The sequence below is a fragment of the Leopardus geoffroyi genome, chromosome D3 (genome assembly GCF_018350155.1).
Source record: "Leopardus geoffroyi isolate Oge1 chromosome D3, O.geoffroyi_Oge1_pat1.0, whole genome shotgun sequence".
Lineage (NCBI taxonomy): Eukaryota > Metazoa > Chordata > Mammalia > Carnivora > Felidae > Leopardus > Leopardus geoffroyi.
Genome location: NC_059339.1, coordinates 43,029,778 through 43,057,489, shown reverse-complemented (window position 1 = coordinate 43,057,489; position 27,712 = coordinate 43,029,778). Strand labels below are relative to the sequence as shown.

General features: G+C 35.6%; 1 protein-coding gene across 4 annotated transcripts in view; it reads right to left on the bottom strand.

Moving 5' to 3' along the window:
• Positions 1-27,712, bottom strand: part of YES1 (YES proto-oncogene 1, Src family tyrosine kinase) — a 70,772-nt gene that overhangs the window by 6,884 nt on the left and 36,176 nt on the right. For 3 of the 4 annotated variants that reach the window (XM_045459775.1, XM_045459774.1, XM_045459776.1), the window contains exons 2-9: positions 14,704-14,976; positions 12,091-12,190; positions 8,957-9,055; positions 7,586-7,689; positions 7,355-7,504; positions 5,878-6,033; positions 5,521-5,700; positions 614-690 (exon numbers count right to left, since the gene is read on the bottom strand). In XM_045459775.1, coding sequence (XP_045315731.1) covers positions 614-690; positions 5,521-5,700; positions 5,878-6,033; positions 7,355-7,504; positions 7,586-7,689; positions 8,957-9,055; positions 12,091-12,190; positions 14,704-14,968 — 1,131 coding nt within the window. In that variant the 5' untranslated portion in view covers positions 14,969-14,976. Of the gene's footprint in view, positions 1-613; positions 691-5,520; positions 5,701-5,877; positions 6,034-7,354; positions 7,690-8,956; positions 9,056-12,090; positions 12,191-14,703; positions 14,977-27,712 lie in introns of all 4 variants that reach the window. The other variant, XM_045459773.1, reaches the window with a different exon arrangement.

Below are 27,712 nucleotides of genomic sequence, written 5' to 3'. Positions count from 1 at the left end.
GACAAATGGTAGCTACCCTTGTGGTGAACACAGTATAAGGTACAGACTTCTATTACTATGCTATATACTTAAAACTAATGTAACATAGGGTTAACTTTAGTTAAATAGAAACAAAACTTTTTAAAATATACATGGTAATAAAATTTAAAAATAAACACAAAAATTGAGAAGAGTAAAACTATCCCATTTTAAAGTATATACTGCCATCTTCATTCTTGTTTTGGATTATATTATATAAAAAGTTCAGCACATCGTTTAGATTTCCAATATTTTCTTTGGAATAGCAATCACTCATTATCTTAAAATTTATCTGCTAAATACAAATACATATAGATATCATATTTGTAAATGCGTATGTTTCTGAAAGGCTGTAAGATACAGGACAGCACTATACTGAGAATTACATGCTTATTTCTAATATTAGTAAGTTATATGAATGTTAGATACCACAGGTCTTCAGACACCATCTGTAACATAAATCAGATTGGATTATCCCTAATGTTCCTTTCAACTCTAAAATTCCATGATTTCATTATACAAACAACAGTCTTCTACTAAGATTATATTTTTATGTACACTTTCAATTCAAATTGATACATGTACAGATAAATACCTGAGCAGCCATATCAACCAGTTGTGGGAGCTTCAAATATTTTCCATCTCCTTCCTTCAGGAAATCCAATAAGCTCCCTGTAAGAAACAGAAAAATGTTATGGAAAATAAATTTTAAATTAGGACTGAAACAAACATTCCCCTACCTCCAAATCACCACATCACAATATAAAACTTAAGCTTTTCATTCTTTAATATTTTTTGCAGCTTTGGAATTTCTGAATAATTATCTTTAATATTCTAGAAGAGGTCCCTAAACTGAAATTTTAAAAACATCTTGGAAAACATGGAAAATTTAATCATCTCACTAGATTGTAGACATTCCTTCCTTGTTTTGATCAAGATCAACAAATCCCAATTTTGAGCCAATAAGCAGTATTAGATACCTGTATATTTTTAAGTCAATCTGAATCAAGAACACAGACAACTAGGAATATCCTGGGGTACTTAAAACCAGACCTAGGTGACTGACTTGATATGGAATTGCTTGTCTAATGAACTTCTCTCACTTTTAGCAGAAGATACCACAAAACAGCAAAGTACTATGAATAACAGCCAACAGAAAGGCTACAAAAGTCTGGTTGTTATTCCTGTATTACTGGTTAAAAACCTACCATGTACCTGAATTTAATAAAAAAACAAACAAACAAACAAACAAACAAAAACAGATGAACCAAAATTAAGGTACATTTTTAAAACAACTACACTGTTCTCTTCAAAAATAATAATGTCATGAAAGACAAGAAAGACTAAGAGAGGGACTACTCTGGATTAAAATCCTGAACATACATTCATCTGTCCTGGAGCTAGAGTGTGGAGCCTGCTTAAAATTCTCTCTCTCCCTCTGCCCCTCTCCGCTGCTCACACACTCTGGTGCTCTCAAAAAAACAAAAAACAAACAAACAAAAAAAAGTAAATCACTCCAATTATAATATGAAAAATGAAATTCGGCCAAAACTGCACAAAAAGATTAAGTTTAAAAGTTCCTGTGATAGTCTAGGAAAGCGAGACTATTATGTTAAAATCTAGCAATGACAGTGGGAATACAGAGAAGGGGAAATTTTCCAGAGAGATGTGATTAATGGGATCAATGGCACCGAATGGATTATTATTACACAGGGGGGTGGGAAAGTGAGGTTGTTGGGCCCCATCCCCAGAATGTGCATCTCTGAGTTTCCTGATGCTAATGGTGCTTCCATCCAACACACTACAGACTCTTACATACGGGCAAGAAGAGACAAGGACATTCATTGCAGCACTGTTTGTCACAGTGACAAACTAGAAGCCAACCTAAATGTTCACTGGGAAAGGAATGAATAAAAAAGGTATACTTGTACAGAATCTCATTCAACAGTTACAAGTACACAAGTTAGATCTTCTCTTATCCATACGAATAAGTAAATCTCAAGAGCATTAACAATGAATGAAAATGAAGCTAGTAATATTTATATAAGTTAAAAACATACAAATGCTAATAGGTAAATATATATCAATGAATATATATCAATATGAAAGACACAGATGGAAAAGCTAAGCACCAACTTCAAAACTGAGGTTACCTCTGCAAGGGAAACAGGCCCAACGGAGCCTGGAGGGAGGGCTCAGACATGAACAGGCTCAAGGAGGAGTAAAAACAAAGATGCAATTAGATCTGTAATGTTTTGTTTCCTTAGTAGAAAGATCTGAAGCAAATATGGCAAAGTGTAAACATTAGTTATATTTGGATGGTAGGGACATGGTTGTTATGGTATTCTCTGTATGTCTGAAATATCCACAATTTTTTAAAAAAGTCTACGAAAAGTGTTGGCATTAAATAAACTTAGTTTTTAAAAAGAGTGCATGGCTGGTTACAAAGTGAAGACAGAGTATTCTTTAAAAAAATCTTGGCTGTGAAGGGAAGCAAAAAGTAGACCGGTAGGTGAAAAGCAGATGTTGACACCAAGAGAGGGTTTTCTTTTTAGATGTAAGAAGGATCAAAAACACAGGTAAAGAAATTGTCCTTAAACAGAGGAAGGGACACTTCTTTCCTTAACCTGTAGGATAAACTGACATCCGGGGTGCCTGGGTGGCTCAGTCGGTTAAACATCTGACTTTGGCTCAGGTCATGATCTCACGGTTCGTGAGTTCGAGCCCTGCATTGGGCTCTGTGCTGACAGCTCAGAACCTGGAGCCTGCTTCAGATTCTCTGTCTCCCTCTCTCTCTCTCTGCCCCTCCCCCACTCTGTCTCTCAAAAATAAACATTAAAATAAAAAGATAAACTGACATCATATAAATACTCCACATAACAATGTATACAGAAAGAAACAGAAGACACAGTTGTTTCAGAATGAAGAATCTAAATAAGGTGCTATGATCAATACATTAGGTAGAACATTATTCAGCATAATAATAGATAATTATTAAAATCATGCAAAAATGCAGTGCGTAGAAATGAGCTGCAATTGCTATCATTTGGTCAATTCCTTTTCTCTGGCAACACAGAACGTTTTGGGTCTTATCAGTGGTCCTTAACCCTTTATACGTTCATGGGTTGCTTTGAAACTGACAAAAATGATGGACTCTCTTCCTACGAAAACATACATACATATACAAACATAACTTCACATAACTTCAGGGGAAGTTGATGGATCCTTTGAAACTCATTCAAGATTTTAGCAGAGGAGGTACTAAGTAATCGTGAAATCAATTCAAAGGAGTCCTTAAGTTTGTCTCACATACCTCTCCATCCTTATTTCCAACTAGCTGCCTTCTGTACTTTCCACTTCCCATGGTTTTGTCTCCATTACCTCCTATCCTCTTAGCTCTGCAAAGATACCCATACCTTTCCCTTTACCCATCCACAGCCTTCATAATCTTGAAGGGCAATTTAAGACTTGTCTTTTCTACTAATAATTCTCAGTTTATTCCAGTCTATGTGATCTCTTCTTCATTTCTACACTTACTGAATATGTTAAACACGTGGAAATTCATTATGCTTTGGCCTGGAGCTTGTTTGTTTACAGTGAGCTATTATTTACTTTTATACTGAAAATTAACTTTTCAGAAGGTTGGATCTTTGCTCTCTAAATTCAATATAAGTTATTTGGGCGGCTTTATTTCTTTGATACCTTATAATGACTAGCAGAGTGCCCTGCATATTTGAAGTATCCAATACAATTTGGTTGTTAATGTTTATAGAGTAGTCTGATTACAAACATTTCACAGGATATAATGATCATGACACATATGGGTATTAATGGAAGGCTTCTAACACTTGACCTAAGATAATCTGAAGGAAGTATGACTGATGGACTGGTTGAGAGACAAGGAAACCAAATTCCAGATGAAAGAATTTGAACAGAATCATGGAAAACAAAAGCAGTAAGAAGACCTCTCTAGCCAGGAAAGTGGGTTTATGTGGGAGTACATGAGGCAATGAGTTTGAATGGATTACAGAGGGTCAATTGCTAAGTACCTGAAACAAGATGGGGAATTATAGAGTTTTAAAACCAGAAGGGTCATCTGTGATCTTGCATTCTAAATCTCCCATCTAGAAATAATCCTAACCTAGCAATCTGACAACATAGAAGTCTATCGTGTCCCCCCAGTTAAATAATTCTTTTTTTTTCTTAATTTTCTTTTTTTAATGTTTATTTATTTTTGAGAGACAGAGACAGACAGAGCATGAGTGGGGGAGGAGCAGAGAGAGAGAGAGAGACAGAATCCAAAGCAAGATCCAGGCTCGGAGCTGTCAGCAGAGAGCCCAACGCAGGGCACGAACCACAGAGCCGTGAGATCGTGACCTGAGCCAAAGTCAGGCGCTCAACTAACTGAGCCACCCAGGCGCCCCAAATAATTCTTGAAATCAATATGCAAAGCTAAATGGACCATTAGCTTTACCTCCATTACATTCTTACGCTATCAATATCTTGATTTAAACTTCCTCCTTGTCCCTTTTCTGTCTTCCTTATACAATGCATCCAATGCACTCTGAAAGGGGTTATTTGGCAGTTGTTTGCAGTAGAGATTCTTTCCAAAAAGTGCCATGTGCCTTCAGGGTATTAGGTAAGTTTTGGCTATCAATTAGTAGGTTACATCAGTTCTTAATTTTTGGTCTTGCTATTCCTTTGGGAGGTGGGGGGTAGATTTCCTATAGCAAATATGCAGCTTGTAGTTGGCCCTGTCACCACTAGATGGAACTACATTGTTGGCCAAGATGGACTACTGAAGAGAGATGACATAACCAGTAGCTTTAATTATGGATGAGTGACTCATTAAGAGGAAGAAAAAAAAAAAAAGATAAAATTCAAGAGGGTAAAAGTGGGACTGGCAACATATTTAGTACTTACTGGTTCCTCTTTTAAAGCATCATCTGTCCCTTCTCTTTATCTTGGCCCCAAACAACCCTGTTACTAAAGACCCCACCTTAGGGTCTAGAGTTTGGGAGAATGGAGAAATGTTAGTAAACAATAGTGGGGAAAAGTTTCTAGGAATCCTGAATATAGAGACTGTGTTTACACTAAAATAAGATAAAATTAATTTCCTTAATTTCACCTGATTTCTTTGCTTTAGGACTAAAGATATAAATATCTAACTGCATTATTTTAATTGATAGAAATATTTTTTTTTCCCTTTTCTAGCTATTCCATTTCCTTTAGTCAAATGGAATGAAAGACTACTTACTTTCAACATAAATTGGGCTGGCCTGATTTTCCTTTTAAACTTTGTACTCTCCTTTGGAATAACTGGAACTAATCACTACTCCATTAAACAAAATGTTAGATTTTCTGTTTTTAAATGTCTACATAAAAATCTTAGAGAACACGACACATTAAAAAAATTTGTATGCATAAAAATAGAAATGAAGACTTGTTTTTTAAAAAATTTATCAACCTGAATACTCTAAAAATAAACTAATATATACATACCTTTTGACATGAATTCAGTGACAATGTAAATGGGCTCTTCAGAAACAACAGCATATAGAGGAACTAGTTTATCATGTCTTAACTTTTTCATTATCTGAGCTTCTTGAAGAAAAGCTTCTGGCATCATTGTACCTGGTTTTAGTGTTTTGATTGCTACTTTTGTGGTTCCATTCCATGTTCCTAGAGAAACAACATATTTTACTATTTTAATCTATTTATTAAGAGATTTTAAGTCAAACCTCAGTGAGCAGCACTGAGCAGTTACCTTAAATATTTTGGTATATCTTATCATAAGTTGTGGTGCTTTAATCTACGGCTAAACAAATGACAAAAAAACCAGAAGTTCAGATTTCTTACCCATCCATACTTCACCAAAACATCCTTGTCCTAATTTAACCTCTAGTCGCAAAGATTCTCGAGGGATTTCCCAAGCATCTTTTGCTAGACCTTGAGTCTGGGGTTTCACAGTTGGACACACGGTTGTTAACTTATGGCATAAACCATCAGCATGTTCTAGATAAATGAATAAACTACACTGTAAAATGAATTAATTACAAAAATTAAGGTATATATAGTATATCAATGTTTTTAAAAGTTTAAATTAAAGAAAACAAAAACATAATGTTTTATCAGTTTTATGCTAAAACCACAGACACAAAAAAGGGAGTTGTACGTATATAAGAAACAAAACATACAAAAAACAAAACATTTTTTGTTGAATACCTTTTTAAGGTTATAATTTATTGAATACTTATTATGTCTCAGCTATTGTACTAATTCAGAACTTTATAAATATCTCACATAAGTAAGTCTTGAAAAGCTTAAGTGACTTTCTTAATGTCACCCAGTTAGTAAGTGATGGAGATGGGATTCAAACCCTAGTTCTGGTTACCTCCAAAGTTATGTTTTTGACCACTGTGCTTTACTTCTTCCTAAATAGAATGCTACCATTAACTGTTAAACAGGGAATCCCAAATTCACAATGGCTTGACTTGTCAATCTTGCTTATCCAATCTTCTTTGTTGAATATGACATGTTGCCTCCCATTTTCAACAAGTAACCACACAAATCCACATTCTAACCAGTGCAATTACAACTGCTCGCTAACATGTTACTTCAATGTCAAGATTGGTGGTTGACTTGATAGACTGTTTGTAGCTAGCTGTCACTGAAGAAGAGATTGCCATGGGAACTCCCTTACCTCTAGTATTAAGAATTTAAAAACTTTCAGATGCATTCATATATTAAATCAGCAATGCAAAATTTTGAGACAGAAGAATCTAATACCGAATATCTTTCAAAGGTCCTTGAAAAACCAAAAGAACGTCTACAGTTGCTATAGGTTAGTTTTCCAGGAAAAGAAAAATGCATCTGCAGAATTAAATTTCACTGGATTTATATTTTAGGAAGTTTTATGTGGTCCAGCCCATACAGAGGAATGTAACCCGAAAAGACATCTGATATGGCTTTTTAAGTATTTAGTTTTACCTACTTAATAAATGTTCCTTAAAAATTTTTTGCTTTTATGCTTTTTTATTTATTGTCACAATCTATCTTGGTTTTTAGCTGTTATGAAACGAAACCCCAATGTAAATATTACTCCAGTTAGATACAAGGATTCAAATAATGGTAGTCGAATTTTACCATATCTAAGAACCTAATTCAGGTAATAAGTATTACCTGTTCTTCATTTTAAAACTACAATACAACATCTATAGAACACACTCTGTGTGTAAAGTACTGAGCTAAATCTTACAAGAAATGAAAACAGAGATTCTGTCCTCATAAAATACAACATTTAAAAATAGTTTTCACACGTGAAATCGTCACATACCTGTGTAGTGTTTTACCAACTTCTGCAGAGTATCAAATTGTGCTCTGGTTGTGATATAGTATCCACCGTTGTCAAGTTTCCTAATTTTGTAGTGTTTCACATTGTCACCTCTTACCTCATCCCAATCACGAATAGAGAGAGAATAAGCACCTAAGGAGGGAAACAAATACTTTTTCTGTATCTTTCTCAAAATACGGTCCAAGAAAACTTTTATACTTACATTATAATTACCTTTAGTAGTTTCACTCTCTCGTACTAAGAAAATACCTCGTTGATTCCCAGGATTCAGAAGTAATCTTTCAGCATCTTTTCTCCCCATTTTGCCAAAATACCACCTGGCAAAAAACAGTGTTTTAAGTTGGAAATGTGTAAGGGTTGGAAAGATTTACATAAGTATCAGTAAGATTCGAGTGGAGGGGAGGGGTGACAACAAAGAGCTTCAGAAGACAGCTTAAAAACACAGCAAACACAATAAAAGATCTTTACTAAATAGAAGTATTACAAATACTACTGTCAGAACATACTGTCCTAGTATTTCCAGGTACTGACTATTCAACAAGTCTCTTAAACTTCACCTGGAAGTCACAGGATCAGAGAAGTAAAGACAATAATGACAGAGAGAACCTCTAGGTCCCTGACAGATGGAAATATGAAGGGTGCAGTAGGAAGAACAGAAGTGGCTCCCTGGTAACAGTGTGCTCATCTGTATTCAGTAAAGTGCAAGTAAACTATATCCAAATTACTAGCAACTCTAAATTAGCGTGGGTTTGATTTAATACAGATTTGTGAATAAAAATAAGTCTCTGCTGTGGAGAAGCTCACAGAATAAAACAAGAAGTAACAAGTGTCAAGCAGAACAGAGTTACAGAGACAGATTACATATTGTAAAAGCAATAAAAACAAACACTGAGAGAGCACCTACTCTGTGCAAGGCACTGTGTTAAGTGTTGTGTTATGAAAACAAAGTAGTAGTATTATAAATCCCAGACATTCTTGGTTTGATCTAAAAATATTATGTCACTGAAGGTGAATTTTAATTTTTTAAAAGTTGTGAGAATAGCACATAGAACACTCATATACTCCTTACCCAGATTTCCTAAATGTTAAAATTTTACTTTGTCATATTCTCTTACTCTGTGTACTTTTTCTGAACCAATTGAGAGTAAGTTGCAAACATTCTGAATCATTATCCTAAATACTTCAGTGTGTACTTCTTAAGGATATTCTCCTACATAATCACAGATCAAGCACCTAAGTCAAGAAATTAACACTGATACAACACTATCAACTGAGGGTAAATTTTGAAGTGAGAGAGTTTGCAGAATATAAAAAGAGTTAATATGATGTTTTTAAAGAGAAAATATAAAGGATACAGACTAGGCATAATAGTATGATTAATGCAGATTATTTATGATCCTACTGTAAGCAAATACTATGGCATTAATTATTAATTTTCAAGTAACATCTCCTATTAATATGATGTATTAGCTGTATTAAGGCTGGTATGTAATTGTATGTGTGTAAAATTGTGGCTAAGTAGAATGTGCACTAAAACATTTTCTAAAATCAAAGTAATTAATAAAATATGAAGTAGGGCCATACTCTTCTGCCTGAATGGAATCTGCAGGGGCTACATAATTGCTAGGGATATAGCCATTCTTTCCTGTAGCAATTGATCGTGCTTCCCACCAGTCTCCTTCCCTGTAATACATAAAACAACAATTACCCAAGGTAGACAACTGCTCAGGACACAATTTATTACAGTGTTGCCTTGTATATATGTAGAAAAGAGGTATTACTTCCATTTTTTAATGCATTCATTTGATCAAGAATTAAACTCAAAAGAAGAATACTCAAAAATAGGTTACATGAATTAAACGAATAAGGCTAAAGCAAAAGCACAACTGCGTCTTTCTCCTCCAAAAGTTACAGTTTAATTTTAGTTATAAGATCCCTTTTTTTACACAATTCTTACAACCTAAAACAATAAACTATACTGACTAACACAATTTGGGAGGTAAATCTTTCAAATTACTCAGTTTCAACTCAATGTTTTCTTTTTTAAAAGCTTTACTGACATATAATTTACACACGAAAAATTCCCCCTTTAAGATGTCAGGGGTTTTAATATATTCAGAGTTGTGCAACCATTACCACAATCAATTTTAGAACATTTCGTCACCCCCCACCCCTCCAACAAAGAAACTCTGTACCCATTAACAGTCATTCCCTACTCCTCCCCAAGCCTCCCCCCACACTGCCAAATACTAAATCCACTTTCTGTTCCTATGGACATGCGTTTATGGGCATTTCATATAAATGGAATTATACAATGTGTGGCATGGTCTTTTGGACTGGCTTTTTTCACTTAGCATAATTTTTTTCAAGGTTCATCTATGTTATAGCATGTTATCAGTAGTTCGTTCTTTTTTACTGTCAAATGCTTTCAACAGTACATAAAATCAGAATGTTCCTTTTTGGTCATTGTAGGGGAAAAAAAATCAGGATGCCTTAGAACTCCTGTAGGCAACAGGCAAGAACAATAAAAAATTTAACTCTGAGAACAAAGTATATTTACAAAAATGTTAGCCATAAATATCTAAGTAAGACTAAAATCACTTCAGAACATGAGAATTATGTTTAGCTTGCAATACATAAGACTTGACTTTTCCAAAATTAACATAAAAGCAAATATTATCAGTCTCTAATGAGGAAGATATAAGTGGGTTCTGCTACTAAAAATTAAATGCATGTTTTGCTTTGCCAGAGAGAAGTAATGAAAATATTTTATCTAAATTGAAATTTTATAAATGACTGAGGAGAATTTGTTCTCTAAAAAATGAGATGAAAAATCCTTTGGCATTTCAAGTACTGACGAACTCATAAGCTTAGTTTGTAGTTTCCTCGTATGTATTATAGGCACTTTCAGATACACAAACTGCAAAGTTTGCATTTGTACTAACCACTCATGATTCATTCAAACATTTACTGAATACCCTTTAAGTGACAGACTTTATGAGAAGGTATGCTGGAAACAGAAGTAAAAAGACAGTCTATACCCTCCAGAAACTCAGCCTGAGAAGAATTTCTCAACCTTGGCACTACTGACTCTTTGTGCTGGATAATTCTTTGTTGTTGGGGCTGTTCTGTGCATTGTAGGATGTTCAGCAATACCCCTGGCCTCTACCCACTAGAAGATAGTAGAGGGACCCTGACTATAACAACTAAAAATGTCTCCAGATATTGCCAAATGTCCCTGGACAATTTTTCCCCAAGGTGAGAACCACTGGTCTAGAAGAATGAAAAGCACATGATACATTATAATCCAAAGTAGTGATGGTAGCTATGATTGAGGTTTGTAGATGGTGCCACCTCAACCAGTAAGGCAGACACTGAATCCAGCAGGAGATGGGGTGTGGGCCAATAGCAGAGGAAGAATGTGAAGAAAGGCCTCCTTGAGAAATGATACAGGAATATATGTTTTGAAGGATGAGCAGGGTTGGCCAGACAAAAGAAAAAAAAAAATTGGAGAGACAGAAAGACCCATTCCAGAAAAAAGAAACTACGTGTGAAGGCATGGAAAGGTGAGGGGGCACCTGGGTGGCTCAGTTGGTTAAGCATCTGACTCTTGATTCCCACTCAGGTCATGATGTCACGGTTCATGAGACTGAACCCCACATGGGCTCTGTGCTGACAATATGGTGCCTGTGTGGGATTCACTCTCTCCCTCCCTCTCTCTCTACCTCTCTCCTGCCTCCCTCAAAATAAATAAACTTAAAAAAAAGAAAAAGAAAAAGAAAGGTGAGAAACCCCAGTGTATTCATACAATTATAAGCAATTTACTATGGCTGGGCAGTTAAGTGAGGAAGGGGAAGCAGCTCCGTGACTGACGTCTACCATTGTTACTCCTTTTATCTTGACAGCAACTGGGAGCTACTGTAGGATTTTAAAGCAGAGAGACATGATCATATTTTATATTCTGGAACAATAATAGATAACAAATGGGAACAAGAAAGTTTGGAAATATGACTGGAAGTAAAGAGACCATAATATATATTTTGATAAGTTATGAGCTGGTTGCTATGCCTGCTAATGAAATTATGGGATTTATTTTCCATAACAAGCACTGAATTTTCTTTTTTTTAATTTTATTTTCTTTTTATTTGAGAGAGAGAGAGTGCGTGCAAGTCGGGGAGGGTGGGGGGAGACGAACTGAGTAACCCAGGCACCCCCAAAGAATTGAATTTTCAATTCAAGCATTGAATTCTTAATGGGACACTGAATGTCTAAGAATCACCTAGGAACAAAGCAACTTAATGTGATCAGTTCGGGATGCTGGGGTTCCCTCCCTGGACTTTTTCCTTTGTGTTTTTAAGAGAAAGAAATAAGATCCTTAAATCACCTTATACTTAAACAGGAACATAGAATTCTATAGACTTCTTTTTTTTTAAGTAATGTACTTACTTGCATCTACTCCCTCATTCTTCACTCTTTAATCTCTACTTTTCATGGCAAAACACATATTGCAGCACAATTTGTAGAAGTAATAACTTCTGGCTACAGCAGTAGTTATTATGCCATGTGTCTCAAGAAACTAAATGCATCATCCAACCCAGTGGGCAGAGACCCATGCCGCACCACTCTCATGATTCAGAAATCAACCAGTTAAGTGGTTTCGGCATGAAGACTAGGTTTCTATCAGTACTTCTCCCTCACAAAACATTCCCAACACTTACGTGTTGTTAATTATTTGAAACCGTTCACCCTTCTTGAATGAAAGGTCTTCTGTAGTTCTAGCTTCATAATCATATAAGGCCACAAATATAGTAACACCACCTATCGGAGCCAAAAACAAAGACAAAAACAAAAAAACAACCAAGGTAATTATATGGATAAAGTAAAATAGAGAAAAAAAATTGTCAGCAAAAAAGCTAAGCATAATATTCTTCCTAGTCTCCAGAATCTATTTTTAAATGGAGACTTGGGCAGCTAGAGCTCAGTTAAAAAGATGCTCTCTTAAGACTTCCCATGAAACTACTGTAAGCTACAAATTCTAAAATTCTATACACCTACAGAAACAAATTTAACTCTGGCTCATAGTAGCAAGGTCTCTGACTTGGAAAGACAGTCAAAGTTCAAATTAATTCTTTGGCAGAAAAAGCATTAACAAGTACTGCAAATTACTGGCACTGATCATCTCAATTTCTGATAAACAATGGGTGAACATTTCCATCTGTAAGACTGATCCTTCCTAGTAACAGCTAGGGATTTAGTAAGATTAGTTAGTATACTGAACACTTAAAAGTTAAAAATGGCTTGTTTTTCTTAGAAATTAAGTGATATGACTGATATGAATTATAAATTCCAAAAATAACTGTCATACAGAGCACTGTACACAAATGCTTAACAGATCAGGACACTACACAACTAAACCATTACCTGCAAACAGAAGAATAGAATGGATTGATTTACTCTTGTCCCCTGAGCTCCAGTCACGTATTAACTGCCTATCTGACATATCTACTTGAATGCCTAAGCAAATGGCACTATCTGATCAGGTACTCAACCAAGTCCCTATACTAGCACTGTTAGCTCTACCTCTAAAATACCTCTTATCTACTTTCTTTTCCATTTCCACTGCTGCCACCTTCATCCAAACCCTTGTTATCTTGGAGTGCTAGGACTCTTGAGAGAAGTAGCCTCCTAACCCACTTCTGTACCTGCTTCCTTATATACATTCTCCACACAGTTAGTTGCCACAGTGGTTTTTAAAAAAAGGAAATTCAATTATGCAAATACTCTATTTAAATTTCTTCAACTGCTTTTTCTTGGCTTTTGAATAAAATCCAAACTTCTTACCAGAGTCTTTGAGGTCCTGAGTAATCCTAACTCTTCAATCTTATAGTAATCAATTCTACCCTCTGTTGTCCTCATTGGTCCTCAAATCTGCCAGGTTCATCTGTACCTCCTAAACTCTGCTGTTGTTCTCTCTTCCCCAGAAAGCTCTTTTTCCAGCTCTGCACATATTTAGGTCATTCTCATCAATCAAAACTCAGATCAAATGATATCTCAAGACTGCTTTCCTTGATCAGCTAAAGGGCTTTCACCTTTATTAAATGGACATAAGTAAAGTGCTTAGGTAACTAAACTATGTCCTTAAGGATCAACATTTACTTGAACCATTCTGGACTACTGTCTTTCCCAAACATATAATTCTGAAAATAACTTAAACTTTTGATGATAACTGAGAACACCATCATGGCGATCCGTTACTGAGGTATTTAGAGTTAGGGAGTTGGGAATTAAACTATAATTGACTCTTTGATGCCCACAGCTCCTCAAAATGAACAGTCTCATAGAATTCACTTATGGCATTCCTCTAGCACTATTATTGGTTTAGAGGTAAGCAGACTGAAGGGACAAATTTATAGTCCAAGCTTATAGAACAGATTCCACTTTTGCCCCCTCTGATTGTTAAGTAAGGACACATGTTGCTGCTCAATTTGATGCTAGCAGCTGTTTTGCCAAGCCTAAGGTTAAAGCAGAAACTCTAAGGGCTACTGGAAAGAGATCAAGGACTCGAGTCCTTGATGACATTAAAAAACTACTGTTATATCAAGGAACCCTAGAGCTCACTCTACCTTTTTAAAACCAGTTATGTTTTGTTACTCAAGGGAAAAAGTATCCCGATGTGGAAACCTTCCACAAAAGAAATCTTTTTAAAGTTTCTAACTAATTTTTTAGAGCATTTCTGGCTCCATGAAAGGTTGTCAGCTGTCATTTCTTCCTGTTCTCTGAAAGTATATCATAAAGTAATAAATGGAGTTCTGGAACAGAACATTAAACCTTGTCTCTCTTGCTTATCTCTGGCTCTGAAAAAAAAAAATCATTTAACTCTGAGCCTTAGGACTTTTCTTTTTAAAATCAATCAGTATCTGATAAAAAAAAAAATACCATCATTACATTACCATTTAATATTAAGTAACTACTATAATATTTTAATACTGGATAGTACATTATAAACCTGAAAACTTATAACATTCTTGAGGGAGGGGTACATGTTTTAAATTTTTATAACCCCAGTACCTGCCACATAGCAGGCACTTCATAATTACTTGAAAAATGAAAAAGGAAATAATGGTGTAACCAGTCGATAATCACCAAATTTTCCAGAACAATATCTATGTATACAGTAACACTTTAATTTTTACGTTAGAAGTTTAATTTTCACATAAACTTATTAAGTCCCCCAGGAACTTATCTTTCTTACAAGCAGTTATCTTTCTTTGAATGTACTGCCTAAGGTCACATTCCCAAACAGACAACAGAACTGTCCATTTAAATCTCACCTGTTAAACCAGCAGGATATGAACTTGGCACCACTGCGAATGAAGAAGATGCTCCTCCAAAAGGTGTCACCCCTGAGGATCCTCCAAATGGTGTCATGGAAAGACTGTTAAAATTAACAGATGCTCCCTTTGTTGAAGACGATGGGGCCACTGCCGTGTGTTCTGCTCCATAATGGCTGACACTTGCACTGACAGGCTCTGGAGTGCTTTCAGTTCTATATTTAATGGTTGGACTTTTGTTCTCTTTACTTTTAATGCAGCCCATTATCAAATCTACAAAGGCGGTAAGGCAAATATTTTGAGAAGTGGTTAATATAAAGGATACTTCAAAAAAACTCAATTTAAAACTTCACTTTAAACAAGGAATTATTCTTCCACAAAAAAGTAACATTAACAAAATAAAAAACTAGACAACTAAAAATGGAGTTTCTTCTCCTTACTTATCTTTATTACAAGTCTGCTGAGGCATCATTCCAATCATATCATTCTCCAGCTCAACCACCTTTAATGGTCCAATGACAACATGCCATAGTGTGCTCGGAAAGCCACTGGCTCTGAAGCCAGAGGCGCCTACATTTGAATCCTGGCTTTCTACATACTAGGGGAGTATGCTGCCCAACCTCTCTGCACCTTACCCTTACATAAAAAAGAGGGATAATAATAACATCACTTCATAAAGTTTTCTATGATGATTAACTTAGGTTTATTACAGGTTCCAGACAATATGTGGCACATAGTAAGTACTAGCAAATGCCAGCTGTATTCCTTCTATCTATAAAAAGCCCTTTGTAATAGAAATATAATCTGAGCCACATATATAATTTTCAATCTTCTAGCAGCCAAGTTAAAAAATATAAAAAGAAGGGGCGCCTGTGTGGTTCAGTCAGTTAAGCGGTGGACTCTATTTCGACTCAGATCATGATCTCACGGTTACTGCCTGGGATTCTCTCTCTCCCTCTCTTTCAGCCCCTTCCCGCTCATGCGTGAGCACGTGTGCATACTTTCTCTCCCAAAATAAATAAACAATAAACAAATTTTTTAATAAAAAAATAAAATTTATTTAAATGATATATTTTATTTAATCTACTGCATATAAAATACAATTATTTCAACAAATCAATAAAAAAATTTTAATTTTTTTTTTTTTTCAACGTTTTATTTTATTTTTGGGACAGAGAGAGACAGAGCATGAACGGGGGAGGGGCAGAGAGAGAGGGAGACACAGAATCGGAAACAGGCTCCAGGCTCTGAGCCATCAGCCCAGAGCCCGACGCGGGGCTCGAACTCACAGACCGCGAGATCGTGACCTGGCTGAAGTCGGACGCTTAACCGACTGCGCCACCCAGGCGCCCCTAAAAAAATTTTTAATGACAGTTTACATTCTTTTTTTTGTACTAAGTCTCAGAAGTCTGTTATATATTTTAAACTTATAGTACATTTCTATTTGGACCAGGTACATTTCAAGTGCTCAGTGTCTATATGTGGCTAGTAGCTACCACGTATAGAACAGGGTAGTTCTGTAACTTTTTTCTTCCTTATCTACAGTCACACTCCCAATGCTTACCAAATCCAATCCCACTCTATCTTTCCAACTTTATCTCCTATTATTTCCTTATGCTTATCTACACACACACACTTTCCTGTTTCCCCAAATACATATGCCCCGTGCTTTCCCAATTTTGTGGGGATTTTTACATCTAAAACTTCTCTACCTGCTATAGTTCTATCCATTCACTGAATGTCACCAAAAATGCTACTTTTCCATTCAGGCTTTTCCCCATAAATGGCAAAATATTGTCTTCCTTAAAACGTCCAGTGTACTTTTGGGGAGATTTTTATATGGAATGCTTACCTTACCATTTTGTATCTTGTTTTTTGCTTACTGGTGTAATTCCCACCCTACCCCCAAATTACTGCCAATACATTTCTTAAATCAAGAGTTACTCATCTCTTTGTGCATCTTACAAACATGACTCATATAACAGGTTACTAATATTACAAATCTGCATTATTTTATTCACTTCTTATGGGGGCACTAATGGGGATTTCATTAATTCACTTCCTTTTAAGGGTCATTCTAATTTTACAGTTTTTCCTTTCTTACATGGCATTCAAAAGGAAGTAGGTGAGTAAGATGATTGCCTCATGAATTCACAAAGACTGAATATTTATGACCTTAGCTATATAACATCTAAAATGTAGCTATATTGCAGTAATCAGACAAGAAATAAAGGGCAACCAAATTGGTAAGGAAGAAGTAAAATTGCCACTATTTGCAGAGACATAATACAATATACAGAGAACCCTAAAGACTCCACCAAATACTATCAGAACTGATGAATGAATTCACTAAAGTTAAAAGCTACAAAATTAATATACAGAAATTTGTTGTAGTTCTACCCACTAATAATAAAGTAGAAGAGAAATTAAGAAAACAATCCCATTTATAATTACACTAAAAAAAAAAAAAAAAAAGGCTAGGAATGGATTTAACTAAAGAGGTTAAAGACCTGTACACTGAAAACTATAAAACACTGATGAAAGAAGTTGAAGACAACACAAATGGAAAGGTATACCATGCTCATAGACTGGAAGAATTAATATCGTTAAAATGTTTATAACACCAAAACAGTCTACAGATTCAATGTAATCCCTATCAAAATACCAATAGTATTTTCTACAAAAGTAGAACAAATAATCCTAATAATTGTATAGAACCACACAGGACATGAATAGGGTAGGCAGACTTGAGAAAGAACAAAACTGAAGTATCATAATCATACATTTCAAGATATACTACAGTTATAGTAATCAATCAAAACAGTATGGTACTGGCATAAAAACAGACCCAAAGGTCAGTGAAACAGCATAGAGAGCCCAGAAATAAACCCATGCTTATATGGTCAATTAATCTACGACAAAGGAAAGAATATACAATGGGGAAAAAGTCTTTCCAATAAATGGTGTTGGGGAAACTGGATGACTACATGCAAAAGAATGAAACTGGACCACTTTCCTATACTATACACAAAAATACACTCAAAATGAAAAGAAAAAAAAACTCAAAATGGATTAAAACACAAATGTGAGACCTGAAACCATAAAACTCCTAGAAGAAAAACAAAATGTTAAGTAGTAATCTTTCTGACATCAGCCTTAGCAACATATTTTTTGATCTTGTCAGGCAAGGGAAACAAAAGCAAAAATAAACAATTGTGACTACACCAAAATAAAAAGGTTTTGCATAGCAAAGGACACCATCAACAAAACAAAAAAGCAACTCAGTAAATGGGAGAAGATATTTGCGACTGATATGTCCAATAAGAGGTTAGTATCCAAAATATATAAAGAATTTATACAATTAGGGGCGCCTGGGTGGCTCAGTCGGTTGAGCGTCCGACTTCAGCCCAGGTCATGATCTCGCAGTTCATGAGTTCGAGCCCCGCATCAGGCTCTGTGCTGACAGCTTGGAGCCTGGAGCCTGCTTCGGATTCTGTGTCTCCCTCTCTCTCTCTGCCCCTACCCAGCTCATGCTCGCACTCTGAATCTGTCAAAAATAAATAAACTTAAAAAAAAAATTAAAAAAAATAATTTACACAATTAAACACCAAAAAAACATATAATCTGATTGACAAATGGGCAGAAGAACTGAACATTTTTCCAAAGAAGATATACACATAAAAGGACAAAAGACACATGAAAAGATGCTCAACACCATTAGTCACCAGAGAAATGCAAATCAAATCCACAATGAGATATTACCTCCTATCAGAATGGTTAATACCAAAAAGAAATAACAAGTACTGGCAAGAATGTGGATAAAAGGGAAACTTCATGCACTGTTGGCGGTAATGAACAGTATTGAGGTTCTTAAAAAAAATCAAAAATAGAAATATCGTATGATCCAGCAATTCCACTATGCACCCCTATGTTAACTGCAAGATTACTTACAATAGCCAACATATGGAAGCAATCCAAGTGTCTATACATAGATGAATGGATAAATATGTGTGGGATGTGTGTAAATAATGGGAATATTACTCAGCTATAAAAAAAAAATGAGATCTTGCTATAGGTGACAATATGGATGGACCTAGAGGATATTATGCTAAGTAAAATAAGTCAGGGAAAGACAAGTACCATATGATTTCACTTATATGTGGAATCTAAAAAACAAACAAACAAACAAAAAACCAGACTCTTAAAAACAGAGAACTGGTAGTTGTCAGAGTGGAGGGATGGGGTAAGTAAAGAAGATTAAGAGGTACAATAAGTCACAGAGATGAAAAGTACAGCATAAGGAATACAGTCAATAATATTGTAATAACATTGTATGATGACAGATAGCAACTACACTTATCATGGTAAACACTGAGTATTGTATGAAATTGTCAAGTCACTGTGTTGTATACCTGAAATCTAACACTGTATATTAATTATACTTCAATTAAAAACATTCTAGGGGCACCTGGCTAGCTCAGTTGGTAGAGCATGCAACTTTGGATCTTGGACCCACCACATTGGGTGTAAATTACTTAAAACAATAAAAATGCAAAAAAAAAAAAAAATTAAGCACTATAAAATAAATGTAGCTATAAATATGAAAACAGAAACTCTCAGAACCTCAAAGCTGGAAGATTTTCAGATCATTATCTTAAATGAGTATATTCTTAAGATGTGACAGTTAAGTGTAAGCATCAAAACATAACTGGGAGTGGAAATTTAAATTTCTAATGAACACACTTCGAGGGAGCTATAAGCTAATTACATAAAAGGTATCTGCTTCTAAAAGTATTAGAAGAAACTCACCATGTTTCATAATCTAGTTGGAAAAGTGTTTTAAAGCATAATGTAAAAGTAGAAACCTTAAAAGAAAAGCCTAGATGCATGATTATCTAACTTCTGTGTGGGGAACAGGAGTAGGGACAAAAAAGTCTTAAGCAAAGTTAAAGATATGAGAAAAGGGAAAGTATCTTTGTACTTGCTCGTGTTCTTACTCAGTCTAACACAGAAATGTACACATATGAAAACTGGTTGACATTTTACATGTTAAAAAAAAAAAAGACAGCCCCTCAAAAAAACAGGGAAGCCTATCAAGAGATAATTTACAAATGAAATACGAAAGGCCAATAAGCAGTATAAGGAGATGTCCGACCTTTCCAGTCCTCTAATAAATGCAAATTTTAAAAGGTACCTTTCTTGCTTACCAGATTGGCAAATTTTGACTCAATACTCAAAGATGAAGGGAGGATTTTAACCAACAACCAATATATATTCACAAAACAGGCCAACTGAAATATATCGATTCATAACTGCAATTACCATGATTATTCACCCACCTCCTTTTCTATTCCCAGCTCCCTTAATTCCTCATTTTCATCTTTTTCTTTATCTGCAGTTGTTGCTTAGGTCTGTTCTCTCTGGAAAACATCACTGACTTAACCCTTCTTCCTTCCAGAGTCAGACCTTCCCCCCCTCCCTCCGCTTCCAGTCTTCCATTACTACTCTTAACTGTCCTCCGGCCTTTTTTCTTAATCCAGAGTCTTTGGTCCAACTTCTCACTTCTACCAATTTGCCCTTTCCAATAGATGCCTGGATAGACTCATTTTTGGTCCAGCACCCCAGTATGAACACAAAGGAGTTATTACTGCTTCCCATCTCCTTTAGAAACAGGATTATAAAAGTGTAGGATATGATTTACATTTTTAAACTTCAGGTGCAACATGAGTTAAACAGATTTTTATGGGGTGTCCTAGAAACATAGCATCATTTAGAACAGTTATATGGGAAAGCCTCTTCAAGTTCCACACTGCTAACATACACATACATATTTATTAACATATTTATTAAACACTATAAAGAGCTGGAAATGTCAAGAAATGGTCCCTTAAAAAAAAAAAAAAGGTAACAAATAAGTATAGGAAACAAGTACAGTATTGTAAAATGTGAAAAATGGTGGAGGCGAAGTATGTATAAAACACCACGAGACTACAAAGTAAGTTATAAGCTCTGTCCAGAGTGCTTGGGAAAGAAATTTTTGAAAAAGGGGAATGTGACCTGGGTCTTGAAGAGCTGGAGATTTGGGGAAGAGGAAATAGGTTATTCCAGGAATAATGAAAAGTGCAGAATGTCTCAGACGTTTGAAAAGCATGGTGTTTAGGGAAGAAAACATCTCTGTGACAGGAGTATATGGGGGTGTCTATGAGATGGTGGGACAGAGGCTAAAGGTAGAGGACAATTTACCCATGAAGGGAATTATTTCAGACTTTATCCAGGGAGCACTGGGAAGTTATTCAAGACTTTTAAAAAGGTGAACAGCAGGCGACAATATGTGTTTAAAAATAACTATGGTAGAAGTATGAATTAAAGAGTGCAAAGAAAGAAATGATGACAGCCAAGCTATAAACCTACTGCAATGCCCCATGTGATAAGGGACAGAAGCAGAAACACTATGGGGCCAGAGATGAGAGGAAAACACTAACGAAGTAAATATTAAGTAGAATATGAAGTGTAGATGATCAGTTGGATATAGGTAGAGGAGAAATGAAGAAAAAGGAGTTATTTATTCACTTGCCAGTATTTACCAAACACTAAAATAGTTAATGATATGTGTGTTATGGAATAGATGACTCCAAGATTTCTAGTTTGAACTGGGTGCAGAGTAATACCATAACTGAATTAGAAGAGAAACAGGTTTTTCTGGACACAGGAGTTCATTCAGATGTTAGTTTTAGGTGCCTTTGGGGCATCATGTTGAAAACATCTAGTAGAGGATTGATAAAATGTCTAAAACTTAGGGAAAAAGGCAGAAACCAGAGAAAGAGTAAACAAAAATATTTTCACAAGGAAAGATTTGCAGGGGTTTGAAGAATTCATATAACGGTACAGGATACCTACATATAGGGAATAAATAGGCAAAGAAATTAGGAAGCAACAATTAGAGCTGGGAGTACTTCCATAAATATAAAAACATGGTTGGAAAAGAACATCGAGAGAGTGGAATGGATTGGGAGGTTTCAATTGTACCTGTTGCAATTTTTTTCTTTCTTAAAAGAAACGTAAAGCAAATAGAGAAATGTTAATATATTAAATGTGGGTAACAAAGAATTCTTTTTGTTACTTACAATATTTTACAATACATTTATAATAATGTAATACATTTTTAATAAGATGGGGCACGTGTGTGACTCAGTTGGTGAAGTGTCCGACTTTGGCTCAGGTCATGATCTCACGGTTTGTGAGTTCGAGCCCCGCTTCGGGCTCTGTGCTGACAACTCAGAGCCTGGAGCCTACTTCAGATTCTGTGTCTCCCTCTCTCTCTCTCTCTCTCTCTCTCTCTGGCCCTCCCCCTTCCTGTTCATGCTCCGTCTCTGTCTCTCAAAAATAAACAAACATTGAGAAAAAAAAAAAAAGAAACAGAATAGTACAGTAAGAATAAAAAGACTTTAAGGAAGAAAATGTCTAATAATGCTACAGACCAAAATGAAGTCAAGTAGTACTTCAACTGATTTTAATAGGCCCGCTGACTGGTAATTAGGAGCTCACTGGTGACTGCAGCAAGAGCATTTCTGCTGTAGCATCATGAAGATAAAAGCTAGACTGCAGTAAGCTAGTACTTAGTAGGCCATGAAAATACGGAGAATTTTTGGAATGCAGCATCTTCATAAGTTGGGAACATACACTTTTATCAAGACATTTTCTATTTCTTTGTCTAGTTCACTGTCCCTGTCCTTCAGAGCCTTAGCACAATCTAATACAGCATATACTTGGGTTACTCAGCCATTCTTCTCCCTACTTTAATAAAAAGTAATTATCTGATTTTGTTAACCTTCCATTTGTCAATTTCATTGTAAATAATGTTTCATTCAAGCCACTCATGTAGTCTTATCCCTTTCCGCAATTAAATGTGTTAAGCCATGAGCATGGGCTTCTCGGATGTTTCCCTCACTTGTAAAAAGGAATACAAAATAGGAATATTCCATTTTCCTTCCCTAGGTGTTATTATCTGTGATGCCTAAATCTGAGACAACCATCCAGGGATGGCAAAGCACTCCTCTGACAGGAGTACACTAACACAGTAAGAATAGTAAGGCAGAAAGATGAAAGGAACTTGGGTCCTTCATGATACTGCTCAGGTATTGAACTGTAAACCCTACTATAATCCTAGAACACACTTTAGTTCCAGAAATCTTATTATGTGAAATAATATCTACTGTATAAGCCAGTTTTCATTTTGTTCTCCGTTAACTTGAAGGTGGAATAATAACTACTCAATAATAAACTACTCAAATCACCTGACAATAGTTAGTATATTAATGCCTTTCAATCTGTCAGGATTCAATAGCTTACCAAAAAGAGATCCTAAACTCCCTTTAAAGTGTTTGCAGAAATCTGAGATATTGTAAAACTCACAGCCTATAAAGGTAAAATTAAAATTCCTAGCAAGCTATTTCACATCGGTATTTGATAGAGCATAATGTGTGTGAATATTTGCTCAAACACAAGACTAATTCTTACTTTGAATATTACTACTACTTTAAGACTTTTCGAGAAATATGTACTTAAAATTATGGAAATTTCTTCTCTTAGGTATTATTACAAATTTTCTCCTAAACTATTTTTAAAATCAACTTTGAAGTGTAATTTACATACAATAAAATGCACCCACTTAAAGTGTACAGTTCAATGAGTTATGGCAAATATCTACAACTGTGCAACCAATACTACACTCACAATATACAACATTTCAATCACCTCCAGAAGGTTCTGTCATTCGCTCTTCCTATCAGTTCCAATCCTAGCCCTAAGCAACCACTGATCTGTTTTGTCTAACTCAAGATTTATCCTTTTTAGAGTTTCATATATACAGACTCATACCATGTGTAGTCTCTTGTATCTGGCTCCCTCCCCCGCCTCCCCCCCCCCCCCAAGCATTGTCTATCTCAGATACTTCCGTGATGCTACATATATAGGTAGTTCAATAATTTTTATCACTAAATAGAATTCCACTTTAGGAATATACCATTATTTATCCATTCACTTGTTAATGGGTATTTGGTCTGTTCCAGTTTGGGGCTATTAGTAACTATGAACATTCTTGTACAAGTCTTTGTGTGGGCACATATGTTGTACCCCATCACAATAGCTAGAAATGAAACTGCCTGCTCATATAAAGTTAAGCATACCCTTTATCATAAGAAGCTGAAGTGTTTTCCATAGCAGCTGTACCATTTGGTATCCCTACCAGCAACGAATATGAATTCCAGTTGCTCTACATTGTCAACAATCCTAAGTCTTTCTTTTCCCTCTCAAAAACCCACATATGTATGAAATTCATGGTAACCAAAAACCTTTAATAGGTAAACAAAAAATAAAGAGAAAGCCAAGCCAAGCATAACACTAAAGAAAATCATCAATTGCAAGGAAAGAGAGCAAGAAAGTTATTTTGAAATAACAATTATTTAGAAAAAATAATTCAAAACAATTAACAAAATGGCAATATGTATACACCTATCAGTAATTACTTTACATGTAAATGGTTTAAATGTTTCAATCAAAAGACATAAGGTGGGGCACCTGGGTGGCTCAGTCAGTTAAGCTTGACTCTGGATTTTGGTTCAGGTCATCATCTCACAGTTTGTGAGGTCTGTGACCCATTTATGACTGCAAGCCCTCTGGGGATTCTCCCTTTCTCTCTGCCCCTCCTCCACTTGCTATCTCTCTCTCTCAAAATAAATAAAAATAAACTTTAAAAAACAAACAAACAAGACATAAGGTGACAGAATAGATTAAAAAAACCAGACCCATCTACATGCTGCCTACAAGAGACATACTTCAAACCTAAAGACACACATACAGACTGAAAGTAAAGGAATGGAAAAATATACTCCAGGCAAAATAGAACGAAAAAAGAAGGCCAGGGTAGCAATACTTGTGTCAGACAAAACAGACATACATACGTACATACATACATACATTGACTGATTGATTGATTTAATGTTTTATTTGAGAGAAAGAGCGCGCGCGCACAAGTGGGGGAGGGGCAGAGAGCGAGGGAGACAGAATCTGAAGCAGCCTCCAGGCTCTGAGCCCTCAGCACAGAGCCTGACATGGGGCACGAACCGTGAGATCATGACCCAAGCCAATATCGGACGCTTAACCAACTCAGCCACCCAGGCACCCCTACACAAAAATAAACTTTAAAAAAAAAAGGCTGTAACAAGCAACAAAGGAGCATTACTTAATGCTAAAGGTATCAATCCAACAAGTGCTTATAGCAATTGTAAATATCTACGAACCTGACATTGAAGCACCTAAATCCATAAAGCAAATTTTAACAGACATAAAGGGAGACTAACATTAATACAATATTATCAGGGAATTTTAACAATCACTTACATCAATGGATAGATCATCCAGTCAAAAAAATCAATGAGGAAACAGTGTCTTTGAGTGACACATTAGACAGATATGTACAGAACATTCCAACCCAAAACAACAGAATATACATTATTTTCAAGTGCACATGGAACATTCTCCAAGATCAATCATGTAGCCACAGAATAAGTTTCCATAAACTTAAGAAAAGTGAAATCCTATCAGGCATCTTTTCTGATTACAATGGTATGAAATAAAAAATCAATTACAAGAAAACAGCAGGGAAAAAACCAAACATGTGGAGGCTAAACAACACACTACTAAATAATGAATGGATCAGTGAAGAAGAGAGGAAATAAAAATATACACAGAGACAAATGAAATTAAAAACAAACCAGCGTAGGGTGCCTGGGTAGCTAGTCAGTTAATCCTCTGACTCTTGGTTTCAGCTCGCCACTGTGCAGTGCCTGCTTGGGATTCTCTGCCTCCCCCTTTCTGCCCGTCCCCCACTCCTGCATGCAGGCCCTAAAATCTTTGGGACCCAGCAAAAACAGTTTTAAGAGGGAAATTTACAACAATCCTGGTCTACCTCAAGAAACAAGAAAAATCTTAAAACAACAACCTAACCTAATACCTAAAGAAACTGTAAAAAGAACAAAGCCCAAAGTTAGTCAAAGAAAATCATAAAGATCAGAGAAGTGAAACAGAGACTAACGAATCAAGAGAAATGATGAATGAAGCCAAGAGTTGGTTCCTTGAAAAGATCAAATTGGTAATTTAGTTAGACTCATCTTAAAAAAAAAAAAAAAAAAAAAAGAGGGGTGCCTGGGTGGCGCAGTCGGTTAAGCGTCCGACTTCAGCCAGGTCACGATCTCGCGGTCCGTGAGTTCGAGCCCCGCGTCGAGCTCTGGGCTGATGGCTCAGAGCCTGGAGCCTGTTTCCGATTCTGTGTCTCCCTCTCTCTCTGCCCCTCCCCCGTTCATGCTCTGTCTCTCTCTGTCCCAAAAATAAATAAACGTTTAAAAAAAAAAATTTGAAAAAAAAAAAAAAAAAGAAAAACAGAACAACAACAACAACAACAAAAAACAGAGACAGAGAGACAGAGACACAAAGAGAGAAAAATAGAGACAGAGGGGACCCAAATGAATAAAATCAAATGAAGGAGAAGTAGCAACCAACACCAAAGATGTACAAAGGATTATAAAACACTACTATGAAAAATTATATGCCAATAAATTGAACAACCAAGAAGAAATGGATAAATCCCTAGAAACATTCAATCTTCCACAACTGAATCAGGAATTAATAAAAAATATGAACAGAATGATGACTAGCAACAAAATTTAAGTGGTAATCAAAAAACTCTCAACAAACAAAAGTTCAGGACCAGATGGATTTACAGGTGAATTCTACCAAACATTTAAAGAAGAGTTAATCTTCTAAATGGATTAAAAACCTAAATGTGAGACCCAAAACCATAAAACTCCTAGAAGAAAAACACAGGCAGTAATCTCTTTGACATCAGCCTTAGCAAATATTTTTGGATATGTCTCTTCAGGCAAGGGAAACAAAAGCAGAAATAAACTATTGGGACTACACCAAAATAAAAAGCTTCTGCACAGCAAAGGAAACCATCAACAAAACAAAAAAGCAAGTCAGTAAATGGGAGAAGATATCTGCAAGTGATATATCTGATAAGGGGTCAGCATCCAAAATATATAAAGAACTTATACAACTCAACACCAAAATAACAAATAATCTGATTGACAAATGGGCAGAAGAACTTAACAGACATTTTTCCAAAGAAGATACACGCATGAAAAGACCAACACACAAAAAGATGCTCAACATCATTAGTCATCAGGGAAATGCAAATCAAAACCACAATGAGACGCCACTTCCTTTCAGACAGAATGGTTAATATCAAAACGAAATAACAAGTGTTGGTGAAGATGTAAAGAAAAGGAACCCTTATGCACTGTTGGTGGTAATGTAAATTGGTTCATCCACTGTGGAAAACAGTATGGAGGTTCTTCAAGAAATTAAAAATAGAACTACTGTACGATCCAGTAATTCCACTATTGGGTATTTACCCAAAGAAAACAAAAACACTAATTCAAAACTATTTTACTGAAGCATTATTTACAATAGCCACGATATGGAAGCAAACTAAGTGTCCATTAATAGATAAATGGATAAAGATGTGATACACACACACACACACACACACACACACACACACACAATGGAATATTACTCAGCCACAAAAAAGAATGAGATTTTAACATCTGCAACAACATGGATGGACCTAGAAGTAGAGAGAAAGGTATTACGCTAATCAAGTATTACGTGATCAAGTGATTAGAAGGTATTATGCTAATCATGTGATTAAATTACCAATTCAATATCTTTAGCATACTCACATTCTCAATTTTTCTTGTTACATTTTGGTAACTTATAACTTTCAAGATCTAATTATCCAACCTGTTAAATTTATATTTGCATAAAGTTGTTCATAATGTTCTTTACCAATGTACTTTAGTACCACAACCCTTAGGGGTTTCTATTGAAAGTGCTGAATGATCAACAAGGCCTTTTTTCCTTTAGCTAGTAAAAACTCAAATACCTCCCA